This window comes from Sorex fumeus, unplaced genomic scaffold (genome assembly GCF_029834395.1).
Source record: "Sorex fumeus unplaced genomic scaffold, SorFum_2.1 ptg000111l, whole genome shotgun sequence".
Taxonomy (NCBI): Eukaryota; Metazoa; Chordata; class Mammalia; order Eulipotyphla; family Soricidae; genus Sorex; species Sorex fumeus.
In genome coordinates, this window is record NW_026606168.1 from 7918468 (window position 1) to 7940964 (window position 22497).

The 22497-nt window shown below is 38.7% G+C and overlaps 1 protein-coding gene across 1 annotated transcript in view; it reads left to right on the plus strand.

Annotated features, from left to right (window-relative positions):
- Window positions 1-22497, plus strand: part of GALK2 (galactokinase 2) — a 145269-nt gene that overhangs the window by 21441 nt on the left and 101331 nt on the right. Inside the window, exon 5 of the mRNA XM_056135382.1 lies at window positions 2269-2415. Within this exon, the coding sequence (XP_055991357.1) occupies window positions 2269-2415 (147 nt within the window). The remainder of the gene's footprint in view (window positions 1-2268; window positions 2416-22497) is intronic.

Consider the following 22497-nt stretch of genomic DNA (forward strand, 5'->3'; position numbering starts at 1 on the left):
ATGCCAGACACAGTAACAACAAAGTCTCCAATGGAGACGTTACTGGGCCCGCTCGAGCAAATCGACGATCAACGGGAGGGCCTTTACTTTACTTTTACTTTTATTTAATTGAACAAGGATTATCTCCCTTTGGGATAGAGCTACTACAAAACTGGCAAAACCCACTCACATTCTTTTAAGTTGTTCTACATTTTAATTTAAACATTATGTGATAAGTTTGCAAGTATGATTCACATTCAAGACACCCTGTGGATCATTTTATTGTTAAATATATAGCATTGTCCAAGGACCTTTGTTTTAAACATGCTGTCTGATATTCCATATGAAAGGACATTGGCAGCAGCAGTGTTTTAATTTATAATTTGTATTTCTGGAAAGGGAAATTTTCACATGATTTAAAATCAAGCAGAGAAGTACATCCAACTACATTTTATCTTTTATGAGCCATGAATTTTGTCAGCTTAGAGAAGAAAGAACAAAGAATCACGGGGGTCTTGGGGATATGGCTCAAAGGGCTAGTGAGTTTGCTTTGCATGAGGGTGCCTTGGATTTTATCTCTGCTTCCACATGGCCCTAAGAGTATCTCTGGGAGTGATCCCTAGAGTAATCTTCAGAGCACTGAGCAGGGAGTAATCCCTAAACACTGACAGATGAGAACCCCAAACAAAAGAGACAAAAATAATGGGAAAAGTTTTTTATTTATAGTTTTGTTATTTTAATTGATTTATTACAATTTTTTCCTAGAATAATATGTCTGACAAAATGAATGATTATGTAATGTATGCTAGAGGCTGTAGGGTGTGGGTGCTGCTGGTTGGGCTTTGACAGGGTGGAGACTCAGGCTACCCCTCTCCCAAGATGATTCCAGAGTTTTCAACCTGAAGACCTGTGTACCTGGGAGTTTCATCAGCTTGACATCTCTTCCACGATTGCTCCTGATTATGTAAAGGAAGAGTATTTTATACCTGATGTTGACCTGTTAGGGAAATTTGCAAGCATTATGGTAGGTTTCCTTGAGGAAGAAGTGCTCTTGAAGCATTTTTTTTTTCTTTTTGGGTGCGATGCACAGGGATTACTTCTGGCACTGCACTCAGAAATTACTCCTGGCGGTGCTCAGGGGACCATATGGGATGCCAGGGATTGAACCTGGGCTGTGTGTAAGACAAAAGTCCTACCTGCTATACTATTGCTCCAGCCCCTTGAAGCATTTTTAATCCTGAACCATATATGCTGTCATTCCAAGTGTCTTTGTCTTAGATATCCATCAAAGTAAATTATTGCTCTTCATCTTCTTTATTTTTCTGTTTGTATGTTTTTTTCTGGTCACTCCTGACTGTGTTCATGATCATGCCATGCTGGGATGATCTCTCCAACACAAGTTTTCCATCTTTGAGTCAGAGCTTCATTATTTCTTTGGGCTTGTAGAAATAGAGTTTTCTTGTTTCTTTTAGAGTCTGTATTTTCCTTATTTGTAGCTAAATTGTAATTTGTCTATCTTGAAAGCTACCATATGGCTCAATTGTATCTATAAATTCAAATAAAAGTCTGGATTTACTCAAAAAGTTGACTTGCCTTAAATCACAGTGACAAGTATGCTGGCCCAGGTTTCTGCCTGCAATAGAGAAGTTCTCAGCCAAATCGAAAACCTGGGCCTTACTCCCAGTTTCCTATGTGTAATCTTGGGAAGTTTTTTTTTTTTTTTTTTTAGTATTTTGGTACTCAAGTTTTTTTTATAAATAAAACAGAATGGAGAAAGTTTGGAATGCTTTTTCTTCAGTATTGGGATTGGGGGAAACTTCTGAAGAAAGACATCCCATAGAAACAAGCCACCACTTAATGCTTGACTTTTGTAATAACAATGTTGGGCTATGTTGCATGAAAATTTAACCTGCCTCATTAACAATCATATATTTCTCATCTTGCTACTTGCGAAGTTTAGTTAAAAATGCTTAACATTTTTCCATATTTGTTCAGGTCAACTGATATTCAAGAAAAAGATCATTGAAAGCAATTTATGGGAATGAATCAGTAACTTTTTGTTGGACAAAGAAAAAAGTAATCTCATACCTGGTATACCTTGTGGTCAAGAGTCTTTAAATAAAATCTCATGTATAGTCTCCGTTAAATTGAATTGCACAAGTAGTTTCTATAAATAGCATAATAAGTTCATTGATAGACTTTTGCTCTCTTGGGAAATGAAAGAGAGCCTTGCTACTCCTTGAATCCAACACTGAAGTTACTAGCACTGTTTTTTCTTTCTAATTTTAGGAACACTTTGGTCTTAGTGACCTGACTGGAATGAATTGCCTGGTGGATGGAAATATCCCACCGAGCTCTGGCCTCTCCAGTTCCAGTGCTTTGGTCTGTTGCGCTGGCTTGGTGACACTCACAGTACTGGGGATGAGCCTATCCAAGGTAACCAATTTGGAATGGTGTGAGCCTCAACAGGTTCTCTATTTCTAAAAACATCAATACCTAGCTCTCAAAAGCAGAATTCCATCCTTTGAAAAACTTCTGTCTTAGTTGCTAGGGATGCCTGCCTGGCCAAGCATCGTAGCCTGAGAAATCCTGCTTGTGATAAAACACTGGGAGGCAGCTGGTAGTCACCCCACATTGAACAGGTTTGTGAATAACTGTACTGAAATGTTGTTAGATTCAGTGTGAAGTTTGAGTGCATGCATGCATATATTCCTAGATGACAAGCTAACTTAAGCTTGAGTTTAAGAAATTTTGGACCTTCTAGTTGAGCTTGCTTATTTTCTCCTAAAAATTTAAATTAAATATTTGACTAGCAGAGGGTAAAAAAAGAATAAGAAAAGACCAGGCGGTAAAGAACAGAATAAGAATAGCACTCTGCTTATGCCAGGAGGTTAATAATTGAAATATGTGTATTTTTATACTGCATTGCAAAGAACAAGTGCCTATTTAAAGGAAAGAAACATTATGTTTTGAAAAGAGGTCAGAAAGCCTCAGCTTCAGAAGTTCACATAAATCTCTGACTTTGCAGCTTTGAGCAGGTGTGCTCAGGATTAATTAATGTGTTGGAGTTCTGGTTCAAATAAAATGTTATGATAGGTACTTTTAATCTTGTATATGCACATAGCCAAATTTATAGATAATTTGGGAAAAAAGATTAGGCATCAAGAGAAAGTCAATCACATACTAAATCTTTAAAAAGCCTATTTAAACTTTCACTTTGAAAATTTTATATTTAAGAAGAAGAGACGAAAAATAAAGCTGCTTAATTGTCCTTTATAAGCAATGGCTTATGGGGATGGGGAGAGTAACTTACTATTGTTTTTGTAAGGAGAGAAAGCAAAGGAAAGAAAGTAAAATATGCTTCCATATTTTTATCTTTAATGTGGTGGGTAAATCACATCAAAAGGGATAGATTTTTTTAAAAGTGATGATGCAGTTGGTTTAGGCTCTTACTGTTTTTATGCCAGACACAGTAACAACAAAGACTCCAATGGAGACGTTACTGGGCCCGCTCGAGCAAATCGATGATCAACGGGAGGGCCTTTACCTTTACCTTTACCTTTTAAAAATTTTTAATTGTGATAATGTTGGTTTATATGACTGTAGATGTTTTAGGAGTAATTTTACACCTCTTAAAAATATGTGTTACCCACACTACACCTCCTATTGTCCATTGGGCCCCCCCTATCTTTTATTCTTCTCTGGTAACATCAGTTCTGTAGTTAGAGTTCAGGGGTTTGTTTACATCTGGTTTTGTTTGTTCCCAAAGAGGCTAATTCTATACAGAAGGATAGAATTGGACTTTAGTAGCAAGTAGTAAACATACATGTTGATTTTTCAGTATTGATACCTGGAACTTACATAATGTTATAATGTGACACTCAAGTTTTGTATAGTCCCAGAACATTCTATGCATGAAACCCTATCACAGATTGTATTTTAAATCACAGTGCCTTAAAAAATTGTTGAAGTGTTGGCAAGATGGTACGTGAGTTTAGGTACTTGTCTTGTGTATACTCCCATCCCAGTTTGAGCCCCACTACTTCAGTATGGTCCCTTGAGCATGTAGTAATTTGGATGAAAGATAACAGAATTGATGCTGGTCCTGGTAAGTCATGTTGAGAAATTCAGGCTTTATTCCAGGAACTGTGGAAAACCAACATTTTCTCATCTGGGGGGTCAAACAGCCCTTGGTGTGGGTCTCAGAATATTCCAGGGTCAGGGGCACTGACAAAAATTGCATAAATGGGAGTTATGGCATGAGACCAGGTTAACAACCAGTAGGGGAGAGGTACCACAGGAAGGAAACAAGTTTGGAAAGGAGTCATGATTGGGGGGAAAAAGTTGAGAAAAACTGATATAGTAAGAGGAGAGTGACACTGTTATAAAATCTAGATTTGAGGATAACAATTTGGTCAAGGGAAGTGGTAGTGAGAGAGAGATATTTTAGACAGAGTCAACAGGACTTGATTATTGGTTGGGTGTGGGAATAGGGGGACAGTGAAGAGTTAAGGACTATAGGCTTGTTTTTCATTGGAATAAGTTATATAAATGAAAAATCAGTTTTGAGGAAAGCTGAAGGAGTTAATGTGAGGAATCATTTGGGCATAAAGATGAAATTCTCGTAAAGTAACAGAATGGGAGACTAACACCCAAGAATAGTAGAGATAAGTACCAGGAGGATTACTCCACAGCGTAGAAGCTGGCCTCACATGCTGGGTGAAAAGGCAGCTCAGATAGAGAAGGGACCACCCAGGGTTCTAGGAGGACCTGCTCGAGATGGGAGATGCATGCTGAAAGTATACTATAGACTGAACATGGTGGCCACTCAATACCTCTATTGCAAACCATAACACCCCAAAGGACAGAGAGAGCAAAAGGGAATGCCCTGCAACAGAGGCGGGGTGGAGTGGGTGGAATGGGGTGGGGATGGTGGGAGAGATGCTGGGACCATTGGTGGTGGAAAATGGGCACAGGTGGAGGGATGGGTACTTGATCATTGTATGACTGAAACAAAAGCACAAAAGTTTGTAAGTCTGTAACTGTACCTCACGGTGATTCAATAATAAAAAAAAAAGATGAAATTTTCCAGTAGCACAGCGGGTAGGGCATTTGCCTTGCACGTTGCAGACCTGGGTTCGATTCTTCCATCCCTCTTGGAGAGGCCGGCAAGGTACCGAGAATATTCAACCCTCACGGCAGAGCCTGGCAAGCTGCCCATGGCATATTCAATATGCCAAAAACAGTAACAAGTCTCACAATGGAGATGTTACTGGTGCCAGCTCGAGCAAATCAGATGAACAACGGGAGGACAGTGCTACAGTGCTTACTCAGAAATGATATTTTTTAAGGTCAGGAGAGAGATCTGAACTCAAGACACCCTTTTTGAGGGTCATGTAGCGTGTAATTGGTGTTTGAAGCCATAGGAATGAGTGAGACCATTCAGTGGTGAAGTGTAAGTGAAAGTATTAGGAAAACTAAGGACAAACCTATGGCAACTCTGAGTATTCGACAGATGGAAGGACTGAAGTGCAGCCAGATAGATAAGAGGGAAACCAGGAGGGTGTGGCAAGAGTGAAGGAAGAGAATATTTCAAGAAAAGAGGAGTAGTAGTGTGAAATGTTGCTGAGAAGCCATTTTATGACATGACTCTTGTAAAAATTGTAGAACAAAAGGACTCAGGAACTGAAAAAGAATGATCTTTTTATCCATATGTCAATCAGTGTTCCCACTAGGAAGCAAGTGGCAGACAGGGTATAACCAGAGAGTTTACTAGACAATTTGCACAGGGGAGGGCAAACTCAAAGGGACCAACTAGCAGGATTTTCATTACATTTCAGGGGCTATGACTGTAATGGCACCAGAAGTGCCACAGAGCAGGGAAAGGGTAAGGAGGGGAGATGGTATAGCAGTGAGTGAAGATGGAGGAGGGGAGTTGTCCATAGAGATCAAGCTCCTAGAGGAAGAGAATTGTGAGAATGGAGAGTCAGCAGAGCAAGCACCAGTGTACTTGATAATTAAAAATGGTCTCTCCTCTGATGAATAACTTATTCCTAATTTTATATACACCCATTATATGTTTACACATATATACACACATTCAGTACATCCCATTCATAGGCATACACCAATTGCTGCAAATATTGGTATTGGTAGAACTTGTTAATTCATTAATAAGCCAGACATTGCATGACTGAAAACAGTAAGATGACTAGTCTCTCAGAAGGTCTGGAAATTAGAATTTATGAATCAGACAGGAATTGGCAGAAGAGAGTTTGGTGTGATAAAAGATGTGTAAAATGGGAAAGGTCAGAGACTTCTGGTTTCAAGACGTCAGAATAAAGACGTAGCTACTCTCTCTTTCTGTTCCTTACTCATCTTTTCTGAAAAACCATCCCCAAACAACAGGGAAAATGAGAAAGGAGTCATGAGTTCCATCTTTGATAAATCAAGGAGACACAAATAACCACAAGAAACAAATATGGAAATGGGTGGAAAGACAGGACGTGATTTAACGGAGTAGAAAAAGGTCAGAACCAAGTGCCTCAGGAGGGGTGTATATGGAAAGTAAACTGACTCACCATTTTCCAGAAAGTCTTAGGAATGAGAGGCACCAATACCTAGGGGAGCAGGGTGACGCTGCAAGTAGACATTTATTGAAAGCCTTTCTGAGGGGCAGTTAGACCAACAAAGTTTACCCAGCTTGTTAAGAATAGCTCCCCTCACCTTCGTAGGTAATCTCTGGAGAAATAGCCAGAAAGCATCATCTGGACTTGAGGAGACTGAGGACTGAGAATAGTAAGGTGAAAATAAAACTGAAAACTGGAGTATTAAAGAACATCCTATATCTGGACAGTGCAATGTCCAGGTTCAGTTTTGTTCTTCTAGGCTTCTCTGGCACACTGGCATGGCAGCCTTGTCACTCTGTATGCCACTAGGAATAGTGGAAGATCATTCTCGGAGGAAACTGAATTCCCCTATTGAGAGCATCTCGAGATACTGACATTTGGTGTCACCTTCCCACAAAAATCCCCCAACTACTATATGATCCCAACAGAAACCCACTGTACAAAGCTACTAAACATTGGCTTTTTAGTAACTCTAAAATATGATAGGTCATCAGAGAAAAGAAATGAGGAAATGAGGCAGTTGTGAAATATGGGAAAACCAAAATTGGTACCAGAAAGGAGATAAATAATTCTTCATTCTTTAGTTTATAACTGAACAATAGTCTTACTAATAAACTGTGTATGGCTCTAACTAAAATTTTCAATTTAAATTAGTTTAGAAATATTGAGGGTGGTACAGAGATGGCAGGAGTTAAAAATTCTTATTTACCATAACAGGAAGGTAGAAGATAAAATTTAATCTGAAAAATCAGGTAATAGCATTTTTCTTAGGGTACTCAATCATTTAGAGCAAGTGTGAAAAATATGAAGCATTTGTCTCTGAGTGTGCTAATTTAAGGATGGAAACAAAGCAATGAAAACTAGGGACTGTTTTTGTTATTATAAGCCTTTTCTTCATTTTATCTTTTTACAGTGAAAGTAAAATTTTAAATAAAAGATAGAAAGAAGGGGTGAGTGGAAAGAAAGTTAAGTGACCAAGGTATGGCCTGAGTGCTGAAGTTGGGGAATAGGAATCTGAAGAGGGAAGAAAGAATTCAATGCATCAAAGTCAGAAGTTGAAAATAGATGAGCTGCTGTGCTTCTATCAAAGTAGAAAGATCCAGGGAGAAGATTGTTGATCAATTTTAGGTAAAAGAATCCAGGAAAATATAGGCATCTTCCACTTAGTGGTAGAAGTCCATTCCAGAAATCAAACATTCTGCGCAAAATCAAGTGCAGGTCTATTTATTATTATTATTTTTATAAATTTTATTTTACTTTTATAAAGTTGTTCACAGTAATTTATTATATTTAATATTCCAACAGAAATCCCACCACCATATTATTTTTAAAGAATAGGAAGGATTTATTAAGAAATATGAAAAGTAATAGTACATATTCTAGGAGTCAGAATGTGGCCAAGACTTCAGAAAGAGTAGCCCTAGCCCTATTTTTAAATAGAAAAAATTATAATGCATTGCTCCTCAACTCAATAACTCTAATTACCTACAATGTTACAAAAATGCAGCAAGCTACTGAGGGTATCCAGCCTGCACGGCAGAGCCTGGCAAGCCACCCGTGATGTACCAAATATGCTGAGAACAGTAGCTAAAATGGGCCTCATTTCCCTAACCCTGAAGGAGTCTCCAGCTGAGTTGGGAAGAAAGGGCTTATACTAAGCAAATGGCGCACACGTCAACGGGCGGGAAGGTGCCCCGCAAGCAGCTGGCCACCAAGGTGACCCACAAGAGCGCACCAGCCACGGGTGGCATGAAGAAGCAGCACCTCTGCTGGCCCGACACCATGGTGTTATGCGAGCCCCGCCAGCTGCGGTTCCAGCGGCTGGTTCGAGAGATCACGCAGGACTTCAAGACCGACCTGTGCTCCCAGAGCTCAGCTCTCATGGCACTACAGGAGGCGGGCAGGCCTACCTGGTGGGGCTCTTCGAGGACACAAACCTCTGCACATTCCCTGCCAACCGAGTCACTATTATGCCCAAGGACATCCAGCTGGCATGCTGCATCCGCCGAGAGAGAACATAAAGTTTATGATGCTAAACTCTCAGGGCTGGGACAAATGGAGATGCTACTGGCGCCTGCTTGAGTAATCGATGATTAACGGGATGATAGTGACAGTTACAAAACAGTGAAAATTTCTCCAAGTAGAACAGAAATATGATGAAAAATAAATTTTCAACATCAGTTAATATGTTTAACAAATAATTTGTGCCTGGTATTCCAGTATTCTGCACATTATTTTATTAATATTGTGGTATTGAGGTTTGGGGAAATGCATATATTCTTTTCATACATAAACATATTTTGGAAAGTGTATTAAGAGATATATCTAGTCTAGGAAAGCCTAGAGTTGTTCTACCTGTAGAGAATTAGCTAGAGAGGAGCCAAAAGGTATGCCTGTTACTTGGTTAGCTTATGACTTGGGTTTAGTTTTGTCTGTTCTGGGTGGCGAAGAAGAAACAACCAGGTTTCCTTTCTGGGCCTTAGATTAGAAGTGGCCAGTTGACTTGAGAGATAGGTTGGAACTCTAAAAGCTAGTAGTAAACTAGGTTAGCTTATACTCATTAATTCTTCCCTCTACTGGCGTGGGTGGGATGAGGTTGGATATGGATTTTGAATTCATGAGATGATGGATTGAGAATGATGATATTCAGAAGATCCACATAGGAGGGTTGGGAAATTTGGTAGAAGACCATAGAGCTGAATTTCATCCATCATACTGAGGTTTTTTTTTTCTTGCTTTTTGGGTCACACCCGGCGATACACAGGGGTCACTCCTGGTTCTGCACTCAGGAATTACTCCTGGCAGTGCTTGGGGGACCATATGGGATGTTGGGAATCGAACCTGGGTCAGCCGGGTGGAAGGCAAACACCCTACCCGCTGTGCAATCACTCCAGCCCCCATCATACTGAAGTTTAAGGTGAGGACTCCTCTGCCTGACTCTTGTTCCCTTCACCTCCCCTCCTCCCCCACCCACTTCATTACTTTGGTTGATGGAGGTTGACATCACCAGTAGAGAGTAGTGGTATAGAAGGGGATTCTGTGTATGTTTGTCTTTGGCATTTTGTGAAAAAAAATAAAAATAATAATAAAATAAAATAAAATAAATAGTACCATTCATATGACTTTGAGTAACACAAAAGAGGGATTGAGTATAGAACCTTCCATTGAGGTTTGTAGTCCACAGGGGAAGCTGGGAGCTCATAGACTTCAAGAATCCTGTTTGTTGGGGCTGGAGAGATCTAAGGCACTTGGTTTGATCCCTGTCATCCCATATGGTCCCCTGAACACTTCCAGGAGTGATTCCTGAGTGCTTTGCCAGATGTGTGCCCTGCACTGCCGGGTGTGGTCCCCAAACAGAGTAATACAAAACAAGAAGAATCTCGTTTGTTGCTGGAAATCCTGAAATAACAGGAATAATACTGAGTTTGTAAGGGAATGCCCTTTTAGGGAAGAGAGGGTTTTCAGCCACTGCTTTGGAGACAGATTAAGTGACATTCATCTACTTTCTGGGCACTAAGGGTATATATGAATAAAATAGTACAGCGGGTAAGGTACTTGGCCTTACACACGGCCAATCCTGGATTGACCCCACATGGTTCTCCCAAGCTCTGTCAGGCGTGATGTGAGTGCAGTCAGGAATAAGTCCCAAGCACGGCTAGGCATCACCCAACATCCCAGCTCCCTCCAGGGAAAGGCACATAGTGGAATACTAACATTGATGGAACATCTATCTCATACAAGGTGTGAAGTGTTTTATGGAAGTGGGGAATAAGGTTGAAGGAATGGTCCCTTGGTGAAGTTAAATGAGGAAAGTTACAAAGCAAGTAAGTGGTGAGTTCTAAAAACATTTTGAAAGGGAAGAAAGGCTGTGTCTTGACACAAAGTGCTAGGAGGGCCCCCAGGGCATTTCAGGCAGAGTGAACCCATAAGTGTATTATAACAGTTCCCTGTGCCAGACTTATAAATATGTGTCAGCAAGGCCTAGAAATTCTTCTGCAGTCTCATGAAATTCCTTTTAAAAACTTATTAGACTACGGGGATGTTTTCAAGTTGCTTAAATCCCTGAACAGATTTAGTTAAGTTAAATTCAGGGGAAAATTAGTTATATAGACATGGGTTGATACTCTTTTCAGAGGAGTCTTTTTGAACTTTGAAATCCATACTGTGCAAGGGACCTTTGAGGTTCCGGAGGAGAATAAATGGAATGTTCAAAAACTCTGTGCCAAGTCTGTCCAAGATTTCACTTTCCTGAGTTTATAAGGGCTGTTCCCTTGAGAAAGTTTAAGGCTGTATTTTTCTTTGTGTATAGCTATATTTATGTTAAATATTTCATGACATTCAGAATGAAACCCTGTACTTAAAAAGTGAAGACATGGTCTACATTATAAAATGAAAAGAATCTCACACTTAGACTTAAGTTTAAACTATGATTTAAATGTTTTAATAGCAGTTTACTGTATGTATAAGAAAAATCAGAAAACAATTTGCACCGTCACTAATTAATTATTATGTTTAGAAGTCCATACAAGGGCATTGTTTCAGTTTGCTTAGAATAACAAAAAACTCATCCATATAATGGTTAAGGAAAATAGTAGTTTAACACATTCCAGCCAGATGTTGGCGATTAATGAACTGCAGCAGCATAGCCTTTAAGAAGATGGTAAATCCAGAATACAATCTTTAAAAACAATCTCTTAATAAGTGTTGAACATGGACTGAAGCCATGTGCTCACTGGTATAAAAACCTGGAGGGTTTAGTGTTAGCCTTGGGTGGCCTATGTTTAAAAATGTGTGAAGCGTCAAGATAATATCATTCCCATGTAAATAAGATGACAATTTTTAGAGTTTTATCAATAAGAAAAAGAGTCATGTTTCTTTAATTTTTGTTGATGGTCGTTTTCTTTTTTATCTCTGATTATAGCATATTCTTTTGTAGGAGTCTTATTGAGACCGAATCATTTATTTAATGATTTTGAGTAACTTGGATTCACTTGGACAAAATGACCAACCTATTTGATTGCATGATAAAAAGCCTTGCTTTGTAGAGTTGTTTAGGTCCTCCCCCCACCTCTCTCTCTCTCTCTCCATTTTCTTTTCTGGGCTAAATACATATTTACCTTTAGCATAAACCCCGGCAAACAAGTCTAATTAAGGAGCAGCAGATTGGAGGAATATTGGTCACTGTTTCCAAGTGGTTTCAAATAAAACCACTATTCCCGCAGATTTCTGTGCATGCTTAGTTGTGCTTTGAAATTTTATCATGATTCTTAGATCCTTATCATTATAAAGTCACTATGTTTTGAGACCTACAGTCTTCGATTTGCACCCACCAGTAAATATTTAATTAATTGGGACAATGCCGGCACTATGAAGTATGCTGCATCTTTACCTCATCCACTACATTCGTTGGTGCAACGAAAATAGCTAAAAGATGAAAACGAAAGGATAAACACGCCTCCCCCCAAATTCAGAGACGTTTGTCATTTATTCCCATACTTTTGTGTTTCATGGAAGTGATAGCAGCCATCTTTTTTGGGGGGGGGTTCACATCCGGTGATACTCAGGGGTTACTCCTGGCTCTATACCCAGGAATCACTCCTGGCAGTGCTCTGGGGATCGTATAGGATCCCAGGGATCAAACCCAGGTCGGCTGCATGTAAGGCAAATACCCTACAAGATATACTATCACTCTGGCCCAATAGTAACTATCTTTTTTTTTTTAAGAAGCCAATTTATTTAATTTATTTATTTTTTCTTTTTTTGGGTCACACCCAGCAATGCTCAGGGGTTACTCCTGACTTTGCACTCAGGAATTACTCCTGGTGGTGCTTGGGGATATGGGATGCCAGGAATTGAACCCAGATCGGCCGCATGCAAGGCAAATGCCTTACCCACTGTGCTATTGCTCTGGCCCCCAATAGTAACCATCTCGATCAAGAATTACATGACTATATTTGATAGAGGAGGAAGGAAAATTAAAGACTCTCTAGTGAGAGAGTCCTCTCAGTGACCAATGTGCTCTAACTTGTAAACTTCCTAATGCCTCAGTTTATTTTTCTAAAATAAGAATAAGAATAGCTGTTTCTGTAAACTAGGGGACAAATCAGTTATGTTTTTCCATATTGCCCCAGTTTTCTGACTTTCCTAATAGGAGATTTTGGAAGTTAGATGAAGAGGTTAGCAAAAAAGTGATAAGTAAGATTTTTAAAACTTTATAGTTCTTTTTCCCTTTGGCAGGGGGACACCTAGTGGTGTTCAGGGTTCACTCCTGACTGGTGGCTTGGGGGACCATTTGCAGTGTTGGGGGTTGAACTGTGTCTGCTGGGTGGAGAGAAAGTGCTTTAACGTCTATACTATGTCTCAGGCCCCAAGTAGATAAAGGAGGAAAAATACGTCACCAGGGAAGTTTTATTTTTTCTTAACAAAATTTTGTTTCTTTGTTTTTGAGCCACTCAGGGGATCCTGTATGATGCCAGGGATCCAACTGGGTCCACTGCATGCAAGGCAAGTCCCCTACCCACTGTACTATTTCTCCAGCCCACAGGGAAGTTTTTAATAACTGTATGAAGATTTAAAAGGTCTTTTTGGTTTTTGTTTTGGACCCCACACCTGGCAGTGCTTGGGGCACAGGAGGTGCTGGATACAGTCCTTTGAGCTATCTCCAGTGCCCTTTAAAAGTCTTTTGGTGATCACGGGAACAGGAAAGAGACAAACTGTACTGTGTGAATAGAGACGAAAGTATGTCAAAGGGAAAAAGTTAGTAGAGACTGTTTAGGCACATGTTGCTGTTCTGGTGAAACAAAGATTTGGAGTTTATTCTGAGGAATATGACCATAATGTCACATCAACTTTATGTGATGAGCAAAGATGCCCTTTCCTCCATGACTTTTAAGCAACTAGATGTTGTTTTTGTGGTGCAAGCGATTGAACTCAGGGCCTCACACATGAGAGGCATGTGCTTTATCGGCTCATCCTTCACTGTTTTCCATACATGCTGGGCTTAAAAGATGAATTGCACCATTTCAACATTGCAAAGGATATTGAGGGTGAGAGAATTTATACACTGTGACCAAAGAGAAACTGGGTTTGAGTGGAGTTGTCTGATTTCAGCTCATAAAGATTTAATTCAAGTAGATGCTTTTCCCACACAGCTGTGTTGTCCCTATGGCATCATAAAATCACTCTGGTTATGAATTCTAACATTCTGGGATCTTTCTGATGTCTTAAAATAGATGAATGTTAATGATAAGTTTTTACTGTTTATGTAGTAAAATATTTAAGTTGAAATTTTTAATAGATTGGTAGATTTTATACTCCTTGTCACTGTAACAGTTATTTTTTTCAAATTCCTGTTAACATCCAAAGCAAGGGATTAGATGCTCAAAATGCAGAAAACCCTAGATTTAATGAGGTTTAATGAGGTAAATGCTGGATTTAATGAGCTTAGAATTTAGTGGGGAGATTGAATTAACATAAAAATACAAAAGTAGTACACATAAATTCTTCCAAAGAATATGAAAAGAGAACACTTCCTGACTTCTTTTATGAGGCTATTATAACCTCAATGCCAAACCAAATGTGATACTCTCATAACAAATCTGACAAGGACATTACAAGAAAAGAAAAACAACTGGTCAGTCTTTCTCATAACTTGGATGCAAAGGGTTCTGAATAAAATATTAGCAAATTTAACCCAGTGATATACTGTAGTAATGTATCATGGCCAATTTTATTTTTATTCCAGGAATTAAAGTTTAGTTAGATTAATTGAAATCAGTATAAGACAGTATTTGTTAGAGGAAGGCAGCTAGTAAATTTAACATTTGATCATAATTTAAAAAAATACTTAGCGAAATTGGGCTGGAGCGATAGCACAGTGGGTAGGGCATTTGCCTTGCACGCGGCCGACCTGGGTTCAATTCCTCCTTCCCTTTCGGAAAGCCTGGCAAACTACGGAGAGTATCCTGCCCCCACGGCTGAGCCTGGCAAGCTCCCCGTGGTGTATTCGATATGCTAAAAACAGTAACAAGTCTCAAAGTGAAGACATTACTGATGCCCGCTTGAGCAAATCGAGGAACAATGGGAGGACAAGGCAGACAGTGCTACTTAACAAATTAGAAATAAAACTTGTTAGAGTAAATTTCTCAGGGAATTAGAGAAAGGGATTGGTTTGGTGAGGAATGAGTGGACTGATGGTTACATAGATGTTCAATTTGTAATAACACTGACTTTTGAAATGCTTTATATACTTTTCTCTGTCTTTTTATTTTATTTTTTTGCTTTTTGGGTCACATTCGGTGATGCTCAGGGGTTATTCCTGGCTCTGCATTCAGGAATAACTCCTGGTGGTGCTTGGGGGAACCCATATGGGATACCAGAGATCGAACCCAGGCCTGCCCTCATGCAAAGCAAATGCCCAACCCACTATACTATCGCTCTCGCCCGTCTATCTTATAATTATTTTGCTCAATCCCTGGATCAACCACTGTTAAACAATTTTTTAATGGATCCTTCCAGAAATACTCTGCTCATGGTAATAATATATATCCATTTCTCTTATTTGTGGCAAGATAATCATCTTAATGAAGAGCATACAATCTGTTACCCTGAAAAAAGACTTTCAACTCATATATCCCCTCTGTTTTGATTTTTCACTTGAAATATAAGTTGAGAATTATTTCATATCAGCACAGTCAATGATTACTTTTTGATGATGGCCTTATTTAATGCTGTATTAAACAAATATCACACTGTAATTAATTTGATCCCATAATTTGATATTTCAGGTTTTTTCAGGGGCTAATATAATACCAGTTTTAATGCTTAGTAATATTTCTTTATAAAGATGCACCATAATTTTTATTTTCATTTTTTATTTATTTAAAAATTGTAGATGTCATGATTTGTGGTACTGTTAATGATAAGGTGTCAGGCACACAATGTTCCAACACCTCACCCTCTACAAGATTGTCCCCCTCTCAACCAATTTTCACCCGTTTCCCATGCTGTAAACTCAGTTCTATAAACCACTTCTCGGGCTCTGTTGCCTTTGGCCATTTGTTATTCCCTTATGATATACTTTTTTATATCCCTTATGTGTGAGAGGTCATTCTGAAAGATGCATTGTAATTTTAAAACTAGACTTCTATGGTTTAAATTTAGGTTATTCCCAGGTTTCCACTGTAAGAAAAGGCTCTGATGAATATTCATATATGCACTGATTTTCACATGTATATTTTTAAATTATTTACATAGATGATCATTGTTTATCTGTGAACAAAACAGCTTTATCCTTTCTTTTCCAGGCATAAAATATGTTTTTTACTGACTAGGACTTGTAGTATAGAGAAGCATATTAAGAATATTGAAAGGTACACTGAAAAACAGGGGGCTGGAGTGATAATACAGCAGGAAGGGCCTTTGCCTTACATATGGCAAACCCATGTTTGATCCCCAGCACCCCATATAGTTCCCGTCAGCACTGCCATGAGTAATTACTGAGTAACAGAGCCAAGAGTAAACCCTGAGCACTGCTGGTTATGTCCTTTGCCCCCTCCAAAAAAAAGTGGTAAGAAAATATCTTTGTCTTATTCTGGATCATTTTATTTTTGAAAATTCATTGCCAAATTATCCTTTAGAAAGAGGATAGTTTGTCAGTGAATATACATCAGCATTGCATAAGTGTCCATATATTTAATAACAACTCTATTAATCTTCTCAAAATTTCCGTCATAGCTACCCATGCTGTCATTGGTATAATTTGTTGTTATTTAGTTTAAACTTCCTTTCCATTTCTTATAGTGTTACTAGATTTTTTTACTTCATTATATGTCTTCATAACTTGTTTTCTCCTGAAGTGTTACTAATTTCTATTATTCTGTAAGAATTCTTATACTAAGAATTAAGAAAAAAATATATTGCATTTCAAAATCTACTTTTTCAAAACAATTTTTGGTCCAACTTCCTTTAATAATACTGAAGCAAAAATCAGTTAAATCATTATTAAGATTATATATAGAATGGTTTTATTACATATACATTCAATTTATATTCCTTGAGTTGAAAATTAACATTCTCTAATTTTGTAGTAATGTTCTTGAAGACAAAATAGCCTAGGGTTTCTCAAGAATGAGTCACTTGTTCTATTAAGTGTACCCCAGGTCTAACACATATATGACTATTTATCCTTAGGAGTTTACTCAGAGGGACTAACATTATGACTTGATTTATACTGTATGTAGGGATATTTTCCTAATAGCATGTGCAGCATGATATGTACTTTGTAAATCACAAATAATGCAACCTAGCATCTGCTTAGCACTTGGGAAATTTCAAGGAACTTACGATGATTCATATGCCAGGATACTTAACTCTATAAAGTAACTAATAAGCTGCCAGCTTCTAAGACTAGATTCCTGCCTCTTGGAAACTTCTTGGAGCCTAGTTACAGGACTATTTACTTGGTACTCTATGGCAAAGCAAGGAGAAATGGCAGATTTTCATTTTTAGAACATGTCAGTTTTGCCTCCACTACTTTTCAGACCTAAAAATATTAAAGAACAACAATAGCACCAGAGCTGGGAAGATCGGTCAGCAGATATGCTATCACATGCCTAGAATGCCTACAGCTGTGGGGTTGATCTCTGGTACTCCAGAGTGTCTTAAGCACTGCTGGGTAAAGCCCCAGTGACCCTTAGCACTGCTGGGGTGTCTCCAACTCCCAAAAAACCCACAAAGAAAAAAAACTTAAAACAATAGCAGCTGCAATACTCAACTGCTTGAAGGACATGCAAGGCGGATGTGGTCGAGGTTTATCCAATCTTCGTATAATTTTGAACAAGACACTAGTAATAGATAGTAGAAATACCCCTTTTAAAAATACCCCTTTAAAAAATATATATATCTTGAAGGATATATAAATCCATTAAAAGCAATAGAAGTGCAGTCAGTCTTGCAAATAGTAAATGACCTTAAAAACGTTTCTCACTGCAGAAAGATCCGTAGTCAGATGCGTTATTCATTGCGCCACTGGCCCGTACTGGAGCAATAGCACAGCGGTAGGGCGTTTGCCTTGCACGCAGCCAACATGGCCGACTCGAGTTCGATTCCTCCGTCCCTCTTGGAGAGCCCGGCAAACTACCGAGAGTATCTCGCCCGCACGGCAGGGCCTGGTAAGCTCCCCGTGACGTATTGATATGCCAAACACAGTAACAACAAAGTCTCCAATGGAGACGTTACTGGGCCCGCTCGAGCAAATCGATGATCAACGGGAGGACCTGACCGTGACTGCAGAAAGACATGATTATCTTCTTGTGAGCGGTTTTACAATGTTTAACATAAAAGAAGCAATTAAGTAGATTAGTTTAGAGAATGGGCTGGAGCCATAGCACAGTGGGTAGGGCATTTGCCTTGCACATGGGCCAACCCAGGCCGACCCAGGTTCAATTCCCTAGCCTCTCTCAGAGAGCCTGGCAAGCTACTGAGAGTATCCTGCCCGCATGGCAAAGCCTGGCAAGCTACCCATGACATATTCAATATGCCAAAAACAGTAACAAATCTCACAATGGAGACATTACTGGTGCCCGCTCTAGCAAATCGATGAACAATGGGACTACAGTGCTACAGATTAGAGAAATATCATCAGCAATTATATTTAGATGAGTCAAAGAAAGACATAAAATGAAACCTCGCTCCAAAGATAGTAGTACTTGGAGAAGTTATTTATTTTTCAAGGGAATGTGGAACTTGAAAAACTGACCGGGCTGAATGCTTTAGTCTTGTGACTGAGAGAATGGTCTCTATTTTTTGATTTTCTCACTAAATAAGCAGACTCTTGCAGTAAGCTTCACTCCTCCAAGATATAAATATATTTTTTTCTTTTTGAGTCACACCTGGTGATGCACAGGGGTTACTCCTGTCTCTGCAGTCAGGAATTACTCCTTGCTGTGCTCGGGGGACCATATGCGATGCTGGGACTCGAACCTGGGTTGGCTGTATGCAAGGCAAATGCCCTACCCGCTGTGCTATTGCTCCAGTCCCTAAAGCTTTTTTTCTTAAGGCTATCATTTTTTAAAAAGATTTTTCTAAACTCATGCTTTTGTGACATCTAAATACTTTAATGGATTTTCAAGATTATATATTAAATCACAAGAAGATCATTATTGCAAAAAAAGAAAAAGGAAACAAAGACAAAAGACTCTGGAACGTTATATCCAAGTTACATTAGAGAGTTATATTAGAAATATTGGAACATCGTAATGATGTAATTTCAATTAGAATGTAGTGATGTAATACCGTTCTTTGGCATTACTAATTGACAGCTTCATTTTCAGAATCAATATCTGCTGAACTTCTTTCTTTTTCACACAGTTAGTTAGCTTAATACAATTGGCAATCAGAAATATACTGGATAAAATAAACTTCATAATCTCAATGTCCACTAGATGGAGATACTGGAATAACCAAGCACTTAAATGGATCATACATCTTTTTACTTCCGAGTGGTATGTTTAGTTTTAATTGGGGTGTGATATGGTAACATTGTATCTCCAGCACATTAACATTTACACCTCTATAAATAACTGTTATCTCAATAAAAATTAAATTAAAAAGAAAAAGGAACACAACAGAAAAAGCATGGAATTGAAATCTGGCTTCTCTTGGCTCCAAGGAAAGAGTCAGTGGCTCTGTAAATCATTGGGAAGCATTTCAAAGTTGCACTGTATATTTCCTGCCACTAAAAATAAATGTATTGGGGCCAGAGAGATAGTACGACGAGTAAGGTGCTTTGCTTGCACACGGCCGACCTAAGTTTGATCCTTGGCATCCCATAGAGTCCCCTGAGCACAGCCAGGAGTGATTCCTGAGTGGGGAGACAGGAGTAACTCCTGAGCATTGCCAGGTGTGGCCCAAAACCCCAAAACAAAACAAAAATAAAAATAAAAAATGAGTAAAAAGTACACTGATCTAATTTGCAAATACCTAGACTTGAAGTCCTGCTTTGTGTTCAATATACTACTTTTGAAAAACATTAAAAAACTCATAAGAAAGTTTCTTTCAGTTTTTTTGTTTAAATTTCATTTTTAGAGTTAGTATTTATAGATGTAATTTTTGTCTTCCCTTTTGAGTATTTTTCCCTCTTAAATTTTTGTAGCTCACTTTTTGAAAAGTATGTAGAGCAGTTTATAAGTATCATTATTTTTGTTTTTCTGTAGAAATTGGGTTATATTTTATCAAATATATTGTGTTGCCCTGCCTCCAATTCAATTTTAAGTCTTTTGGTGTTTATAAAAGTAAGGGATTGGTGTTAAAGTATAGGTGACAATGCTAAGAGTTAGGCTAGAAAAATAATATATCTATTAAATATTATAGTGAAGCCTATAGGCATATAAAAATTTTAGAAGTATTTTATTCAGTTATCCCCTAAATGTATTAACTGTGGTGAAGACTGTTTATAAATTAGATTTTCTTTGGTTACAGAGTATACAGGTGCTTTAGAAGTATATTGAAGATTATTTCAAATTTGGCTGAGTGGATATAATTTTAAAATTTGAATAGTGGCAGAATGGAAATGAAGACTGGAAAATAATGGCTTGATGATAGAGAGTGAAATACAGGATTACTAGAAGTTGGTATCAGTTTATTATCTCCCAGCATATTATGTGGAGATCGTGCCTCCTGAAGTCAACCAGACCTAAGACTCCTAGACTTTCATTCCTTCAGTAGCTATGGGATCTTGGGCACCTAATGTCTCTAAAATTGTTTCTTTGTCTGTAAAACGGAATAGTAACTTTTAAAAATTTATTTATTTATGTATTTTTACTGGCAAGCTACTGAGAGTATCCCGCCCACACGGCAGAGCCTGGCAAGCTACCTGTGGCATATTCGATATGCCAAAAGCAGTAACAACAAGTCTTGCAATGGAGACGTTACTGGTGCCCGCTCGAGCAAATTGATGAACAACGGGAGGACAGTGCTACAGTGCTATACCGTGAGACTTTCAAAATTGAATCACTGTGAGATAGACCCTTGCAAAGCTGTTATGATTAGATTTCAGTCATACAGTGTTCCAATACCCATCCGTCCACCAGTGTAATTTCCCAGCATCATATCCCCAGTTTCCTTCCCATCACCCCCACCTCCAACCCCCTAGTCTGCCTCTATGGCAGGCACTTTTCCTCTCTCTCACTCTCTCTCTCTCTGTTCAATAGTAACGTCTGTTCAATAAAATTGCTGTAATGTAAAAAATGTATAGGGCCTAAATAATAATTGACAGTAATCATTACTATAATCACTACATTATAATAGTGATAATAAAAAGTAATATTTATAATTTTCACAATGAATGAGAGAGAGTTTCTTCAAGTGAGGCATTCTGGGATACTGGAAAATGGTCATGTTAGTTCCACTTAAAGGCTTTTATATTTCTTTTCATTCTGAACTTCAAGGGAGCAAGGACCCCAAATGTTTGGGGTTAGTAAATAAATCTTATTTTTCATTACTTATTCAACAATGTTTCTCTTTAATTTTAGATTCTCTGTTTTTGGGCTACACCTGGCAGTGCTTAAGGGGTACTCCCATACTGGTGCTCAGGGATCATTCCTGGCAGTGCTTGAACATGGGTCTCCCGCATGCAAAGTAAAGGATGTACTTGGTCCACTGAATTATCTCTCTCACATGAGAGAGAGTTAACTTTTGAAAGGTAAATTAAGCCTAGGAATGGTGGAGAACGACTTGGAGAAAGATTACTTTATTTATTTATTTATTTATTTTATTGAGTCACTGTGAGATAGTTACAAGCTTTTATGTTTGGGTTATAATCACACAATGATCAAACACCCATCCCTCCTCCAGTGCACATTCCCAACCACCAATGTCCCCAGTATTCCCCCTCCCTTTCCCACCCTCCCCCTGCCTCCATGGCAGACATTATTCCCCATAATCTCTCTCTACTTTTGGGCATTATGGTTTGCAGTACAGACACTGAGAGGCCATCATGTTTGGTCCTTTATGTACTTTCTGCACACATCTCCCATCCTGACCGATTCCTCAGCCATCATTTTCTTAGTGATCCCTTCTCTATTTCAGCTGCCTTCTCCCTTTTGCTCATGAGGCAGGCTTCCAGCTATGGAACAATCTACCTGTCCTGTGTATCTACTCTCCTTAGGTGTCAGCCTTATGCTATATTGTTTTGTACTCCACAAATGAGTGCAGTCTTTCTATGTCTGTCCCTCTCTTTCCGACTCATTTCACTTATCATGATATTCAGCGTGTCTATCCACTTATAAGTGGAGTCCATGACTTCATCTCTCCTGAGAGCTGCATAGTATTCCTTTGTGTAGATGTACCAAAGTTTCTTTAACCAGTCATCTGCTCTAGTGCACTTGGGTTGTTTCCAGATTTTGGCTATTGTGAACAGTGCTGCAATGAACATATAGGTACAGATGTCATTTCTACTGTGCTTTTTTGCATCCTCAGGATATATTCCCAGAAGTGGTATTGCAGGGTCATATGGAAGCTCAATTTCTAGTTTTTGAAGGACTGTCCATATTGTTTTCCAGAAAGGCTGAACTAGTGGCCATTCCCACCAACAGTGAAAGAGTGTCTCTTTCCCCCCACATCCACGCCAGCACTGGTTGCTTTTGTTCTTTTGAATGTGTGCCAGTCTCTGTGGTGCGAGACGATATCTCATTGTTGTTTTGATTTGCATCTCCCTGATGGCTAGCAATGTGGAGCATTTTCTCATGTGCCTTTTGGCCATTTGTATTTCTTTTTTGAGGAAACTTCTGTTCATTTCTTCTCCCCATTTTTTGATGGTGTTGGAAGTTTTTTTCTTGTACAATTTTACTAGTGTCTTATATATCCTGGATATTAATCCCTTATCAGATGG